The 17,260-nt window shown below is 41.1% G+C and overlaps 1 protein-coding gene across 3 annotated transcripts in view; it reads right to left on the bottom strand.

The window, feature by feature from the left end:
* Nucleotides 1–417: 417 nt before the first annotated feature.
* Nucleotides 418–17,260, bottom strand: part of DAW1 (dynein assembly factor with WD repeats 1) — a 35,619-nt gene continuing 18,776 nt past the window's right edge. For 2 of the 3 annotated variants that reach the window (XM_061387027.1, XM_061387036.1), the window contains 7 exons: nucleotides 15,406–15,513; nucleotides 12,751–12,857; nucleotides 10,941–11,043; nucleotides 9,892–10,006; nucleotides 5,095–5,171; nucleotides 3,110–3,272; nucleotides 418–836 (listed from right to left, as the gene is read on the bottom strand). In XM_061387027.1, the coding sequence (XP_061243011.1) occupies nucleotides 802–836; nucleotides 3,110–3,272; nucleotides 5,095–5,171; nucleotides 9,892–10,006; nucleotides 10,941–11,043; nucleotides 12,751–12,857; nucleotides 15,406–15,513 (708 nt within the window). In that variant the 3' untranslated portion in view covers nucleotides 418–801. The remainder of the gene's footprint in view (nucleotides 837–3,109; nucleotides 3,273–5,094; nucleotides 5,172–9,891; nucleotides 10,007–10,940; nucleotides 11,044–12,750; nucleotides 12,858–15,405; nucleotides 15,514–17,260) is intronic. The other variant, XM_061387047.1, reaches the window with a different exon arrangement.

Here is a 17,260-nt window from a genome sequence, read left to right as displayed (position 1 = left end):
ACACACACGCACACACACACACACACACTGTATATGTGTGTGTTTATGGCTGTATATGGAACACTATACAGCCATAAAAAAGAAAAATCTTGTCATTTGCCACAACACAGATGAACCTTGAGGGCATAAGACTAAAATGAAATAAGTCTGACAGATAAATGTCATGTGATCTTACTTATATGTGGAATTTAAAACAAAACAAAAAAAAACACTGAACTTATACAGAGAACTGAGGCAAAAATGGATGAAGGGGATTAAAAGGTACAAAATTCCAGTTATAAAATAAGTAAGTCATGGGGGTGTCATGTACATCTTGGTTCCTATAGTTAATAAATCTGTACTGCATATTGAAAGCTGCTGAAAGAGTACATCATTGAAGTTCTCATCATAAGAAAGAAAGCATACATCATACAGACATGCAAATTCACAGAAATTTTCTCCAGAAACTTTATTCAACAGAAATTGTAATAGGCTGCAAAGTAGAATGTAGGAGACACATTGTTAAACTATTCTGGTTTCATTTATCAGTACGGTGATGCTATCAAGAAATAAAAGAAAATTAAAATAACCAATTTGCCAAGCAGTATGCTCACTCCTATCATCTCCATCAGACATCAAGGAATGATATAACTTCATCAACTTTAATGGTCATATCTGTGAAACTAAGGACAGTATACACATGGTTGATTTGTGGACAAAGAGAAAACATTTGAAATATCAAAATAGCTTGCTGGCTGTGTGTGACACTCCAGCTTTGATCACCATGGTTGGCAAGTTTCTTTGCTGACTGATTCTCTTCAATCACCGCCATATCCTACAGGTATTATCCTTGCTGCCTAATAAAGCAAATTTCACAGTTATTTTTCTTTGTTTTACTCGTTTAACTCTCTCTGTGTTTACAGGTTGACATTTTCTGTGTCATTGTGGATGATCAATGTGCTCAATGTGCTAGCTCCCGGGTGTCCAGCTGCAGAGCCCGTTAGCAATTCAGGTGTTTGGGGAGAGGGGATCTGTTTGTTTCTCTTGCCCATTGGTCATAAATTGGGCAAATTCACAGTCTACTCCCCTATGTAAGATTCATGGCATTTTAGGATTACAGAGGACCTGAGAATGCAACCACATCACCCACCCCTCTGCTTATCCCCGTCCTGCTTCACGCATCGCCACCAAGTGGCAAATATGATGACTTTGAACATCTCCAGGTTTGAGTGATCAGTTTATGAAGAAGCAGCACATTCCACTTTGGACCGTTTCAAAATCACAGTGGATTTTTCTCCTCGTCAGTCAAAATGTGAAGCCCCTGCGCTCCCCATAACAGCGATAGACACTCTTCCAAAGCAGCCTTGATACACTCCTCCCGAGGGACCCCATCCACATTTGGGCCCTGGGAATGGCAGCCCCAGTATGAAGCACTGCCGGGCTCTGCTGATTTTTTCCACCTCAGGTGCCAGGCATGTATCATCAATACTAGCAGTGTGGGGGCTGTAAAAGCCTGTGCAGACTGTACATTGTACCCAAAGGTATCTCATCTTTTTGAAAGTGTCCTGACCACTTTGGACAGTTTGCTTCCATTTTGTGATTCTAAACCCTCAGGCAGTCCACAGAAAATGCATGCAGTTAACCACACCAGGGTCCACCAGGAGAACAGGGCAGATTCATATTCAAACAAAGCGCTCTGCTGATGGCAAGGAAGACATGTCACTTCCCATTCTCATAAACGCTGTCATCGAGCGGACCAGTATTTAGCATATTGGTGCTTTTATTTATTTATTTATTTTTGGTATTGTTCAGTCACTAAGTCATATCTGACTCTTTGCAACTCCATTGACTATAGCATGCCAGGCTTCCTTTTCCTTCACTATCTCTGGGAGTTTGCTTTGGGAAATACTAAATAAACTAATAATATCTAAAAGAGCTCGGGCTTTTGAAAGCCAGCATTAAAACAAGGCACAAATTACTAATATTCCTTCCCTAAATCCAGGGCCTTCTGTGGATGAGGAAAGAGGTATTGCAGGGCTGGCCCGGCTTAACACAAACAGGGTAGACTAGGAAAGGTTGGTCCTCTGACAAAGCAGCCCCAACTTCAGTGTTCTCTGTCACAACCACTCACATCCTCCATCATCAGGAGAAAGGATTTGATGCTATTTACTATGGTATTGTCTTAGGAATACCAACATTATAGTAACACTTACAAACCATAGGCCCGAAGAAAGTAATCTGTAATTTTAGAAATCATCCATAATTAAGTAGAAAGGACTGGAATTTTAGGGCAAAGGCAGAGATTATTCTCAGCACCTTTGAAGTTGTCTGATTAAAATAAAGAAAATCAGCCAATGTATGAAGCCAAGTTTGCATATGAGACATTAAACTCCTTAGACCAGTTAAGCAATTTAAAAATTTTCTCAACACAATGAGAATCATTGAGAGTTAATCAGATTCATTCCCCTGTGGGTATCCCCACCCCATACTATCATTTAGCACCCTGCTCCTTGCCAGGGTTTCCTCCAGAAGCACCTACTCACGTTATGCCATATTCTTGGCATGTTCTCCCTTTTCTACAATCTCAACTAACCTACTCTTAATCCAGTTCTTATGAAACATTGCTGATATAATTCACTCACAATAAATTGTTCATGGTTGGAAAAATGTTCAATATGTGCTCTTTTCCCCACATATTAATGGGTTACAAGGGGACATCCAAGGAGAAAACAGTTTTGCCCAAAGAATAAATCTCTAATGGGCTGTAAATCCCACTCTGGAGAACTCAGGTCCTGACTTGTTTTAGTTACTAAGACTTACTGCCATCAACTGAATATTAACCACTGGATGGATGATGCCTGGGGATATGTAGTCAACAGTAAGGCAGGTTACTAAATTCTTACCCTGTCTGGGGCAATTGAAATTCAGGATTCACAAAGCCTTATAGTCACAGGCAGAGCCTATTCCTGTGGTCCTGCAAAGCAGCTAAACCTAAATAATGGCCCCAGGTGAGCTAGGGACCCTGGAAGAAGGGTGGGAATAGGAGTGGGCTCCTTTTGGTATTCAGCTCAGAAACTCTAACAGCCAATTGAAAGGAAAGCTGAGTTGATGAGGTCTATTTCTCCCCTACCTGTAATGATTATGTCGCCTTTATAGTTGAAAGCACAGGAGAAGATCTCATCCGTGTGTCCCTCAAGAACCTGGAGGCACTGACCAGTCTGAGCATCCCAGATTCTAGCTGTTTTGTCAGAGCTGCCAGTGAGAAGGCGGTTGCCTTGGGGGTTGAAAGAAATCTACAGGCAAGCAAGGGGTTGAGGGGAAGCAATCACAGGTTGGTGTAATTTGATTCCCAGTATATTTTTCATCAGTAAAAAGCAGACATCACTAAGTTACCTGTTCACCTTCCCAAGCTGGTACTTATTCTTACCTAGAACAGTTCTTTCAGGGTGGGAAAAAGACTGCAGAGACTAATACATGAAAATTAAAATCTAGACAATGGTGTCTGATTGCCTACCCCTCACACACAAGTCTAAGGATAAAGACCACAGCTCCCTTATACTTTGAGTGTTCCCCACCCAGCTTCTTTTCATTTCAGGAGCAAAGGCTGTTGACACCAATCTCTCCACTCAAACCAAGAGGCAGAGCCCCAGTGTGGATGAGAACACAAGTCAGGCATCTTCACACCCAAACCTCGGTGTCACCTCTACAGACTAACTTTCTGTCATCACGAGTGTAGAGATGGTCCTTCAATCTGTGGCACAGAATGTCAGGGTCCACAGGAGAGGACTTTCTGTGTTGCTACTCAAAGTGCAGCAGTTTCCATCCATGTGGGCTTGAGAGCCCCAACGGGCCAGGCATTGTCACATGGTATGTGAGCAGCAGAGAAAACTGCCAGTCCTCAGCTCCTCTGGAGGTCATGTTTATAACCTTTCCTAAATCATCAGAAGATGGTGATGTGGGTCACTTCCTCTGTGACTATAGGTTTGATGAGGGCAAGCCCCCAGGTTATGGCTTTTTTCATCACAGTGTCACCAGGGCCCAGCATGCTACCTAGCATAGTGGGGGCTCTCAAAATGAATGAAAGAATGCTTTAGCTTGGCACCCCATAGAAATGCCATTACTGGATGGCAATTCAATAGATAATATATCAGTTAACAAGCATAAAATGCAATAATGTAGAGTCTGAGAACTCTTTCTACTCATACACACACAAAAACATGTGCGTTTGTTGAGTGTGCCACGCCAGACACTCGGAAACATAGCTCAGTCTCTCTTTGTGGCCTGTTTCCCATGGCCACATCCCTCAGCCCTCGTACTACCAATCTCCCGGGCCTCCCAGCCTAATGCAGAGGATGTGCTCTGCAATGTCTAAGAGACCAACCCTGATGGGCAGGAGGGCAAGGGCCACCAATAGCAGGGGAGCCTGCAGAGACCTGAATCCACTGAGCTGATTAAAAAGAATGAAAAATCTCATCTTAGGCATGAGACCAAGGAATTGGGCTGACCTGGGGGTGAGAGTCACCGGTCCCAGCCTTCTCTACAATTTTCTGAGGACATCTCTAAACCTCAAATCACTGACTGGATGGCTGTACTGCATGGATAAGCTTTTGGGAGGAGTTCATATGAAATCCTAAACTACAGCTTTCAAGTTTCAAGATCGGTCATTTTTAACTTTTTTTTTTCTTTTTTAACATTTTTAAGTGGTAAATACTTTTAGGAAATACTTCCTCAATGGCATGTGTTCTATAGGACACTTGAAATTTGCTGTGCAGCCTGTTCTTTTGCATAATATAAAAGGGGTGTGTTTACTAGAACCAGGAAAAGCACTTTACTAGCTTCTGAATAGCTTTAATGAGTATCCTTTGTTAACTGAAACTTTTTTCATGGCTGAGGAGAATGCTGTTTTATACTTTGTAAAAGGTTTTAGAAATCATTTTATTACACTGAGTTTGAGGACACATTTGAAAACTTACTCTTCAGGTAACTGATTTCTACAAAGAATGAGATAACTGGGCAAAACCTTGATACTATCAGTAACAATAGACCGATTTGTATTAAGCTTGATGCTTATTTTTGAAAATAAATAAATTGCTCCAAACGAGAAAAGCAACTCACCTTTGAAATTTCTCCTTCATGGCCTTCCAATTTGGTAACACATTCTCTTGTGGCCGCACTGAAAATTCTTGCTGTTCCTTTTTGAGAGGAGTGGAGATATATATAAATTCATCAGAAATGCAGGACTTTGGACCACATGACTTGAATTTTCTAAATATCTATCCCTCTGACATGTAAGCTCTGTGCTAAGTTTGTCTTCTTGCCTGTGGTGAGAGCCAGACACTTAATACTATAAATGCAAGCTGATCCCACTACAGGAGAAGAACGGGGGAAAGAAGCATCTCTCTAGCCCCAGCTTATTAGAAGAGACACTAGGTTCCAAGACAGATGGAGGTGCAGAGACAGGAAATCAAAAAGAATCAAATTTTAAGGAGAAGAAATGGGGACTCACAACAAGTTTTGATGATTCTGATTACCTACAGAAATAAACAGCAAGACTTATATCATGCACCAAATACGAGTCTAAGGTTACAGAAGACACAAGAGGCCTTCTGAGAGGGGTCAGCAGCCACTACTTACAAAGAATGAAGAATAGGTGCTAGGAAAACCTTTTCAACAGAAAAGGCAAATAGAATGATTTGTTCCCTGCTGTATATCCAGTGCCTAGAAATGCCAAACTCGTATTAAACACTCAATAAATAGATGTAGATGGATGGATGGATGGATGGATGTGTGGATGGATGGATGGATGGATGGATGGATGGATGGGTAGATGGATGAAGTATAGATAGACAAATGGATGAATGGATGGATGGATGGATAGATATAACATTTCCTTAGAATTAAGGAATAGAGTCGTTACATAAGCACAGAAGGAGAAAAAACAGAAGTAATAAAATTGTTGCCATAAAAAAAATTAAAATTTATCTGGCCAGGTGAAGGATGCTGTCTCAACACAAAGTATAAAATCAAGGTAAAATTTGCAAAAATAGGGAATTTTGGTTACTTAATTTCCATTTAGAGAGAAGCAAAATATCTTAATTTTTAACTTTCCTCTCTGACAACTTCAAGAGGAAGTAGACAAAAATTGCTATAGTAGAATTAATATGATTAAAATATAATGTTGCTACTTCATTGGATACTTCAAAAGCTTTAAAGGAAAGCGATCTACTTGTTTTAAGAGTTTGTGAATAAGACAAAAATATGCAGTATAGACTAATACATCAAATTTTGCAAAAGTATTTTTAAGTTTCAGAAAACACAAAAATAATATAGCCTGAAATTGCAATTTTTTATAAGATAGAACTATGAATAAGACATCAAAGAAATTCAGCCTTGAGAGTAACTCCAGTGAAGGTGAAAGAGGCAATAAATATAAAGAAACAGCTTGTAGCCACACAGGCAACTAACTCTTTTGAATGAGATCAAATTTTAAGATGCGAATGAGGAGCAAAGACCAAAGGTAAATAAAAAATGGCTCTAAACATCAAGGCTTCTTAGGAGGGACAGAATGAAAAGAGGTTTACAACACAAACCAAAAGAGAAAGATGTTTTTTGAAAGTAATGTGCTATTGAAGAAAGGAAAGAACAGAATCACTGCTAGAGAAAACAGCAGATGATAGAAAGGACAAAACTAAAAGAATTGAGCTTATATTTTATTCACGTCCATCCCTCAGTGTCCTGATCACTTGTCCCTGCTTGTTTCTTCCCCTATACCACTGACAACTCCTGACATTCTATATAATCTAATATTCTATATAAGACACATGTATGATATTGTTTGTGGTCTCCCCCTTCGAAACATAGCTCTAGGAGGGAAGAGATGCCCATCTCTTTTTTCCATCGATATATCCTGTGTTCCTAAAGAATTCCTGGCACAAAGTAGACACTCCATGTATATTTAATAAACAGATTCTTTTGTATAAATGAGAATGATATTTAAAATGAAAAGGGCAGATTCATTATTTTTAAGGGATGATTTTTAAAAGCCAAGATCTGTGAGAAGATGAGAAAATAAGTAGTTAGTTTAAAAAATAAAATTCTCCAGATTCAGGGTGTTTGTATTTCAGGATGCAAAAAAAAAACATGTGTGTATGATCAAAGGATCACCTTTGAAAAGTCCTAATGAGTAAGAGAACAGTTTGCAAATATAATTTTGAAGAGTGAGACAGTAATAAAGACTGTAATAAAAAGGAATCACAGGCAAAATTCTACAACTGATTATAACACAAAGTAGCTACTTAAAAGTATGCTAGTCACAAGGAGCAAATATAGGCAAAGAAGTGAACAGAAACAGCCTAGAAACAGCATTTGATTTTTGCCAGAATTTCTTAAAAAGCTATTAAGGATTTATACAAGCATGATGTAGTCACATATGTTCAGTAAGGGAATTAAACATATGTGTAGCATCATACCAGAGAAGGCAATGGCACCCCACTCCAGTACTCTTGCCTGGAAAATCCCATGGGCGGGGGAGCCTGGTAGGCTGCAGTCCATGGGGTCGCTAAGAGTTGGACACAACTGGGCGACTTCAGTTTCACTTTTCACTTTCATGCATTGGAGGAGGAAATGGCAACCCACTCCAGTGTTCTTACCTAGAGAATCCCAGGGACGGTGGGGCCTGGTGGGCTGCCGTCTGTGGGGTTGCACAGAGTCGGACACGACTGAAGCGACTTAGCAGCAGCAGCAGCAGCAGTAGCATTATACATGACTATCAGAGGTGACTTAGAGTGAAAGCTTGCTCACATTGTCAGGGCAATGACACAGTCGTAGAGTAGCAGGACATGCACTCACAGCAGGTGATAGATTCAGAGTCACCTGTGGTTATCACAGAGAGGATGTAGACATAGGAGGGCATCAAGCATGATGGCATCATGAGGGACATGGCACAGACATAGTTTAGGGTCAAATGTGATCAGAAGGATGATGCAGATAGAGTGTAGCATCGCACATGTCCGTCAGGGAGATGACCGAGACACAGCATAGTGTCATGGGTTACTGATGAGAAGATCACAAGGATACAGTTTAGAATCAAGGAGATGAGACAGACATAGCGTAGCATGATCCATGACCATCAATAAGACGATTCAAGTGTAATGTAGGGTCATACATGGCAGTCAGAATGTTGATGCAGACACGGTGTGCATTGTGTGTGTAGCTACCATAGAGATAACACAGCTTTAGTAAAGCATGATGTGTGCTTCTCAAGATGATGAAAAGACATAGGGTAGCATCACACAAGCCATCAAGCAGATAGTGGAGACATAGTCATCTGTGGACTGTCAGGAGATAACACATATACAGCGTAGCAACATATGTGGTTATCAATAGATGACACAGGTATGTTGCAGCACCATACATGGCCTCCATGGATATGAAGCAAACTGAATCATCACACACAGTTGTCTAGGAGATGATGTGAAATAGGGCGGCACTCCACATGATTGTGAAGGAAATGATAAAACAAGGTAAAGCATCACACTGAGCTTTTGAGTACATGCACACAGACATTCATCATGTGGAATTATCAAAGAGATATAGTTCTCAAAGAGATAATATAGCATCACATGTGCTTGCTAAACAGACTTTGCACACAGCACTGCATCATATATGGTTGTCAAGGTGACAACACAAACATCTTACTGCACAATCTAGTGTCGTCAGTGAGATAACCGGCAGCATAGTGGCATGCATAATTTTAAAGGACGTAGCTATAGCATAACTTCGTTATTGTCCAACACTTTTGTGACCCCTTGGACTGTAGCCCACCTGGCTCCTCTGCCCACGGGATTTCCCAGGCAAGATACCAGAGTAGGTTGCCATTTCCTTCTCTAGAGGATCTTCCTGGTCCAGGGATCAAACCCGCATCTCCTGCATTGGCAGGTGGGTTCTTTACCACTGAGACAACAGGGAAGGCCCGACAATAACATACATAATTATTTTAAAAGGATGTAGATATAGCATAACTTCATTTGTTATTGTCAAGAAAATGGTGCAGACAAAGAATAAAACTATACATGCTGTCTAGATGATTAGACAGTAGAGCATCTGACTGTGGTTATCAGTAAGATGACATGGGCATAGCGTAGACTCATAAGTGGTACTCAAGAAGATGAGGGGTAGCACAGAATTATATATGTTCATCATGAAGATTTGCTAGACATGGTAGAGCAGCACCGCTACCACTAAGTCACTTGAGTCGTGTCTGACTCTGTGCGACCCCAGAGACGGCAGCCCACCAGGCTCCCCCGTCCCTGGGATTCTCCAGGCAAGAACAGTGAAGTGGGTTGCCATTTCCTTCTCCAATGCATGAAAGTGAAGTCGCTCAGTCGTGTCCAACCCTCAGCGACCCCATGGACTGCAGCCTTTCAGGCTCTTCCACCCATGGGATTTTCCAGGCAAGAGTACTGGAGTGGGGTGCCACTGCCTTCTCTGGTAGAGTAGCAAATGTGATCATAAAGGAGAAAATGCAGATTTATTATATCACCATTGATAACAGTCAAGCTGATGAGAACAACATAGGGTAGCATAATGCACGGTCATCAGGGAGATGACCCGAGGTGTACTAGTATATATAGTACATGTGTATATATAGTTATCAAGAAGATGATAGAGATATAGTTTAACATCATATGTGGTGTCAAGGAGGTATACAAACCTTCTACAGCATTGCATGCAATATCAAGAATATGATCCAGACACAGTGTAGTGACATGCGTGGGCATCATAGAGATGAGGCACATGTCGTTTCTATCATAGCTGGTCATCAGGGAGATGACTTATGATGCAGACTCACCTATGTTTATTAAACAAAACATAAATCCCTCCATAAATTAAATGTACAGGCAGATTACCTACCATCAGCTGAAGCAGTTGCAATAAGCTTTCCGGTGTAATCAAAACAGCTGTCTAGTATTTCATCATCATGGCCTGTTAATGTTGCCACGCATTTTCCATTTACAGCATCCCATAGCTACAATTAAAAAAAAAATGATGAAGATTATGACTTCCTCTCTAACACACAAAGATGGCCAGTAGTCTTTATGACATGTTTACAGCTGATTAAATAAACTGTACCAAAATCATGTGTATAATTTTCACTTTTTGTTCATTTTCTTTTGATTCACAACCAGAGACTGCAACCAACCATCTAACAAGGCAAGCTTTTGACACAGAGAAGATCAAAGACAGACTTCAGAATACAAATCTGTCACTATTTTAGGAAAAAAAATCTCAAAGTGCGTGTTTCACTGATGGAGTAGAAGCAACCTCTTTTCATATGAAGGTCATCAAGTAATAAAAAGCTTGATCTAAAACTACAATGCTGGGAAATAAAAAGTACACTCGGATTATAATACATTTAATATACAATCTATATACCTAATAATAATTCTAGAGCATAAGCTCTTAGCAACAGAAACACAAAGGCAGGGAGACGTCATGTTGAGACTTCTTGAAGTTTATGCTAATGGAAGTTTAATAAAGGAATAGAGAGACATTAAACAAAGATAATGTGCCTTCATAAAATAAGATATTTTAGCGCAAGGAACTCTACTCAGTGCTCTGTGGTGACCTAAATGGGAAGGAAATCCAAAAAAGAAGGGACACGTGTATATGTGTGGGTGATTCACTTGGCTGTATAGCAGAAACTAACACAACACTATAAAGCAAATGTTCTCTGATAAAAAAGATCTTTTAATACCTTTGAAGCATCAAAGCTATTTTACATCATAAATCCTTCAAACTTGTAGGATCATCAATTTGCAACTTAAAATTACCAATTTTTGGATAAATTAATATCTCAATTTTCTAGCACCTTTAAAATGTGTTAATGCTGCAATGAATACTTGACACAGTACAGAGCCCAAACACAAGAGTTATAAAGCAAAGATATTTCTCGAGCTTACCTTGCAGGTTTTGTCCATAGAGCCAGTTAATATCAGAGAGCAATCCCAGTTGAACACAGCGCTGCTGATCTCAGCACAATGTCCGATTAAGGTATACACCTTTCTACAAAACAGAAACGGTTCAGACTGGTGAAAGATGCATTCATTCAGGATATGTGGACAAAGAAAGATGTCAAGCCATCAGTGTACAAGGTGAATTTCAGTTTTCACAAAATATCTGTGATGGTTTAACTGTAGCTCAAAAAGAGTCAACTAGCCTCTTAATTTCATCTCAACAAAAATATACTTAAAATTTTAGGCTTAGGTAGGCTTCCTGGGAAACTCAAGTAGGCTTCCTGGCTAACTCAAATGGTAAAGAATCTGCCCACAATGCAGGAGACCTGGGTTCGATCCCTAGGTTGGGAAGATCCCCTGGAGAAGGGCATAGCAATCCACTCCAGTGTTCTTGTCTGGAGAATCCCCATGGACAGAGGAGCCTGGTGGGCTACAGTCCATGGGGTCACAAAGAGTCAGACACAACTGAGCGACTCACATAAGCACATAATGAAAATTTAAACAACCCAAAATAACAACATTACTTAAGACAATGCTTCAGAAAGGCATGGATAATCTGAATCCTGGAACTAATTGTACACCAGATGGGTGGACCCCTCTGTAGTTCAGAAACTATCCATCAGTTGTCTAAGAACCCTTCCTTCTCAATGCATGCATCTTAATTGGGATCCCTGAAAACTGAGTGGAGTTTTACAACACAAATAAGCTAATTTAGTTAACTTCTTAGCAACTAGAACCAAAAATAATTAGGGAGAAAATTGAAGTTCTTGGACTAAATTAAATTTGCATCATTAGCCATGATTTTATTTATTCATGATTTCCATGCTGACCCTAAAGACAAGCCATTGAAATTTGATTACACAATACATAGAATAAATAATAGCTATATAACCAGGCTATTGCTAACATTCTCCTTTAGTTGCTGTTTGCCATTATTTGCTCAGAATTCTGAGGAAGCATATGTAACAAGTAAATCAGAAAGAGAAAAACAAATTTTATATATTAATACGTATATGTGGAATCTAGAAAATGGTACCAATGAATCTATTTGAAGGTCAGGAATAGAGACGCAGACATAATGAAAAGATTTTGGACACAGCAGGAGGAAGGAGAGAGAGGGACGAATTGAGAGAGTAGCATTGAAACGTATACATTACCATATGCAAAATAGATAGCCAGTAGGAAGTTGCTGTATTAACACACGGGGCTCAATTCAGTCCTCAGTGATGACCTAGAGGAGTGGGATGGGCTGGGGGTTGGGAGGGAGTCTCAAGAGGAAGGAGATACATGCATGAAAGTGAAAGTGTTAGCTGCTCCATCAGATCTGACTCTTTGGGACCCCATGGATTTTAGCCTGCCAGGCTCCTCTGTCCATGGAATTCTCCAGGCAAGAATACTGGAGTGGGTTGCCATTCCCTTTTCCAGAGGATCTTGCCAACCCAGGGACAGAACCCAGGTTTCCTGCACTGCCAATAGATTCCTTACCATCTGAGACACCAGGGAAGCCTTATGGCTGATTCATGTTGTTGTAAGGCAGAAGCCAACACAATATTGTAAGACAATTATACTCCAATTAAAAATAAATTAAAATAAAAAAGAAATATCATTAAAGAATGAACTGATTTGCTTCCAATTTGCCCTATTCCTATGAAATCCCAGGCACAGTTAATAGGTTTAATATTAAGCTGATCAATAGCAAGTGTTTTCTTAATCTTCTGATCCAGGTTTTAAAGAAATTCTTAAAAATCAAGGATACCTTCCAGTATCAGCCTCCCACACTGTAACTGTGTGATCGAAAGAGCCCGTGATGATCCTGTTTCCTGACGTGTTAAAGGACAAGGAGATGATTTCAGCTGAGTGTCCCTAGGAAAAGAGCACATATCCACATGCATACCTATAGATGAAACAATTTCTACCCATGTATCACATAACAGTCCAAAAGAAAGCACTGCTGCTACTGCTGCTAAGTCGCTTCAGTCACGTCCGACTCTGTGCAACCCCATAGACAGCAGCCCACCAGGCTCTGCCGTCCCTGCGATTCTCCAGGCAAGAACACTGGAGTGGGTTGCCATTTCCTTCTCCTTTGCCTGCAAGTGAAAAGTGAAAGTGAAGTCGCTCAGTCTCGACCGACTCGTGGCGATCCCATGGACTGTAGCCCACCGGGCTCCTCCATCCATGGGATTTTCTAGGCAAGAGTACTGGAGTGGCTTGCCATTGAGAGACAAAGCTCTATAGAGAGAAGAGAGATTAGCAGTTGGGGGGTGGGAATAGAGAAAAACTGTAAACCAAGGGCACAAGGGTATTTTGGGGGATGGGGGGTGGGGAGTAATGGAAATGGTCGAACACTAGTGTCTTGGTGATGGTTGTGCAATTCTGCAAATTTAGTAAAAATTGAGGAGATCCAACCAGTCCATCCTAAAGGAAATCAATCCTGAATATTCATTGGAAGGACTGAAGCTGAAGCTGAAACTCCAATACTTTGGCCACCTGATGCGAAGAGCTGACTCATTTGAAAAGACCCTGAAAGACTGCAGGCGGGAGGAGAAGGGGATGACAGAGGATGAGATGATTGGATGGCATCACCGACTCGATGGACGTGAGTTTGAGTAAATTCCGGGAGTTGGTGATGGACAGGGAGGCTTGGCGTGCTGCAGTCCATGGGGTCACAAGGAGTTGGACATGACTGAGCAGCTGAACTGAACTGAACTGAAGCTGTTTTACAAAAAAAGAAAAAGAAAAAGACATGTGTTGGGAAATCAAAGGACTTCATTCATACTGTTGTGGAAACGCTAAAAAGGTCTGCATGCTTAATGGGCTAATTTTTTTTTTTTTTAAGTCTTACTCAGTCATCTCCAACTGTTTGCAGCCCCATGGACTATAGTCCTCCAGGCTCCTCTGCCCATGGAATTTTCCAGGCAAAAATACTGGAGTGGGTTGCACTTCCCTTCTCCAGGGGATCTTCCCGACCCAGAGATTGAACCCAGGTCTCTCGCATAGCAGGCAGACTCTTTACCATCTGAGCCAGCAGGAAAACACCCTATATGCTTTATGAGCTAATAAAAGGTGATGGGCAAAAGACAAAAAGCTTGTGAAATAAAGCTAATGTTTTAAAAACTAAAATTCTTATAGTGAATTAACATAAAATAGATTAATAAATATCTAGCCTTTGGCCTGACTTTCATCTGGATGTCCTCTGGGGTGGATGAATCAAACTGTATGAGACAGTGGGAAGAAGGTCCCCCCCTCTGCTGTAGATCCTGCTTGGATGTGGCCCTCATTTTGCTTAATGATTTCAGTAAATTCACTTAGTTACTTTTTTCATAATAAAAAAGTTCATTTACAAATTAAGTTTCTGGTTGATTCCAAATGACAAAGATTAAATGGAGCTGAACATTAAAATTCTGAGCACACAAATGTATTCCCTGGTGTCAGACAGTGTGCAGAGCAGGACATATGCCTTCCAATGCTCTTAGGCATTTGTCTGAAAGAAGAGGTGGTGAAGAAGCCCGATGCACAAAACTGACGAAGGTGAAGATGTGAAAAATATGCTTATGTAACTAGAACAAGACATTCATTTAATAAAGAAAAACTCTTGCTGTCAGTTAAAAGCACTGTTTTTCCTCTCTTTTTCTAGTCCTTTTTTAAACTTTCTGAGAAAAAGCTCACCTATAAAATGGGTTCTATTTTTTAAATCCATTTATAATTCAGAAGAATAGGATAACGTGATTTCCCATTCAACTGTTCCCACCTATTGCCACTGGGAATCACCCTTTTTCGTTTGGCTGGGGCAGGAAGAAGTGGAGGATAGCGTCAAGGATGGTGCTGAATGGACGTGTGGTGGAGACAGACAGGACCCCCACCGAGATACAACATGAGCATCCACTCTTTGGACAGTGCCCTTTGACCTTGTCACCTCCTTCCGCTTGCCCCTTATACTTCATTCTTTGTGATACAGGAAGCTTCTGGGACTGGAGGTTAGAGAAGAAGGGAGTTAACAGTCATTCTTTTAAGACATTTTCTGGCAGGTTCCTCAAGTTCTGCCTCTTCCAAAAGGTGCCAGCCTCCACATCCTCTGCTTCTAACCAGGTAGATGACCATAGGTTTTAAGCAATAGCCACTACCTTTTTTAGACTGAAGCTAGTTGAAGTAAAAAGCCCATCAGGCTTTTTTATGGGCTTTTAAAAAGCCCAAAGCCCAGTGTGTCCATTTAAGTCTTTGGGAATAGCTAGCAAACGAACTGAAACACTTTTTTACTGCAGTCTGAAAACCAATTGCTCAAAAACATCTTCTAACTTAGAGTTCATTTTGCAATAAAAGCACCAATTTAAAAAAAACTCAGGTAAAAATCTTATCCAAAGGAACAGCTAATGAAAATGTAAAGGTTTTAAAGTTATTAACATTAGCAACATACTGTTAAGGTGAAAACTTCCTCTCCACTCTGAATGTCCCACAGCTTGGCAGTCGTGTCCATGCTTCCAGTAGCCACCAATGTGCTTTGAGGATTAAATGATAAACATACCTGAATTATATGAAATGGGAGAGATTTTAGAAAGATAAGAGTTTCAGACTGTTAATCCTATTATACAGAAGCTTGAAACTGCAACTCCCTTAGCAAATTCAGCCTAATTCTTTGCACAGATAAGTAGGCAAAATACCAGATATGAGTAGCCATCGGTCTGCAGGTTGACCCGGAAGCATTCTCTGCTTGAGCAGAGGCTACTGTTCTCCACGTCACCCAGCTCAGGCTTGGAGGGGCACTGGTTCCCCTTAGTCACTTCTAGACCACAGAAGATCAAGAACAAAAGCAAAGCCCATTCCTTTGAGATTCATGCTGTCTGGCTCCCTTCCATTTTGTTTATTTGTTTTCACCTTTTGGCCAGGCCTTGGGGCATGTGGGATCTTAGTTCCCCATCCAGGGTCTGAACCCATACCACCTCCAGTGGAAGAGCAGTGGGCCATCAGAGAAGTCCCTCTGGCCTCCATCTTCCTCTCAATCACTCCCCTCACTTGCTTAAGACTTTGGTTATTGGCTTACAGTCTCAGTTCCAAGTCCCCAGTACCCTTCCTGTGGGCCGTTCATCCAACACCCCTGGACCCGTGATCCCGGACTCCTTTTATAATCACCCCCATGGCTACACCCTGACCTTGGCATCACCTCCTCTAGGAAACTCACTCCTGATACACCAATCTCTAGTTACAATTTCCTAGTACTTCTGCTTTTTGTCTTCTTCACCAAGCCCAGACCCCTTACCCGCTGCAGGATGACTTCCATCTCATGTAAACCCCTCTCTTTTCTCCTGGTCCATCATGTCCCAGTCAACTGACACCTGGAGAATCACTCTTGCCAGCATGCCCAAAACTCCTACCCCCATCTTCCACCTGCACCCTTCACAAATCACCTAACAACTTGTATTAGCCTGGGATTTATTTACTTGTATTTATCCACTCATTTGTCAGCCCTACCTCATCACTCAACCAAGGTAGTTTAAGAAAGCAGCATGGCAGACAACTAGTGTTGCTCATTCGTGCCTTCCATCCTCAGATGTGACCTCAGTACCATTCCCTGCTTTGCCCAACATGCCTCTGACTCAGTACATTCTACCATTCCCTACTCTTGACTACACTCCCATCTTTATTCCTGCTCATCAGATAACTTTGTCTCCTAACACTTCCCTGAAAAAACCTTACCTGTCTGGTGGGAACTTCCTCCCCTGACCCTCACTTTCCTCTCCCCAAGTCTCAGATTCAGAGAGATCGCTGCCATTTTAAGAAAATGCATTCCCTGCGCTCCCTGGAGAGATGATCTCACCAACTTTCCTTTCGCTCTAAACTAGATCCTTCCCAATAGCCTATAAACATGCTTGAGTTCTTCCCACATGAAAACAAATTCTCCCTTGACAATATCTGTCCCTTTTTAAACTAACATTATTTCCCATTACAACCAAATTCCTTGGAAAAATTGTCTACCGGCACTCGCTTTCCATCTTCTCTACTGGGACCACTCTGGATAAATGTCCAGTTGAGAGGCTTGGTTGGTCTTGGTCATCTCACTTAACCTCTTTGAGGTTCCTGATGTTTTCTTCCTTCTTGACTATTTTGATAACGCTCTGCATTTTTCCTCTTACTTCTTATCTCTTTTGTTGTATCTTTTTAAAGTTTCTCTTCTCCATCCTTCCAGGATCCCGCCAGTTTTCTCCTCATAGTCTACCTTTCCCACTGGAAACTTTACAGTTGTTTGGTGGTTTCTACTGCCACCCAGATGCCAG

This window comes from Bos javanicus, chromosome 2, assembly GCF_032452875.1.
Source record: "Bos javanicus breed banteng chromosome 2, ARS-OSU_banteng_1.0, whole genome shotgun sequence".
Taxonomy (NCBI): Eukaryota; Metazoa; Chordata; class Mammalia; order Artiodactyla; family Bovidae; genus Bos; species Bos javanicus.
Note: the sequence above shows the minus strand (reverse complement) of the source record. Positions and strands in the feature narration are given on the sequence as shown.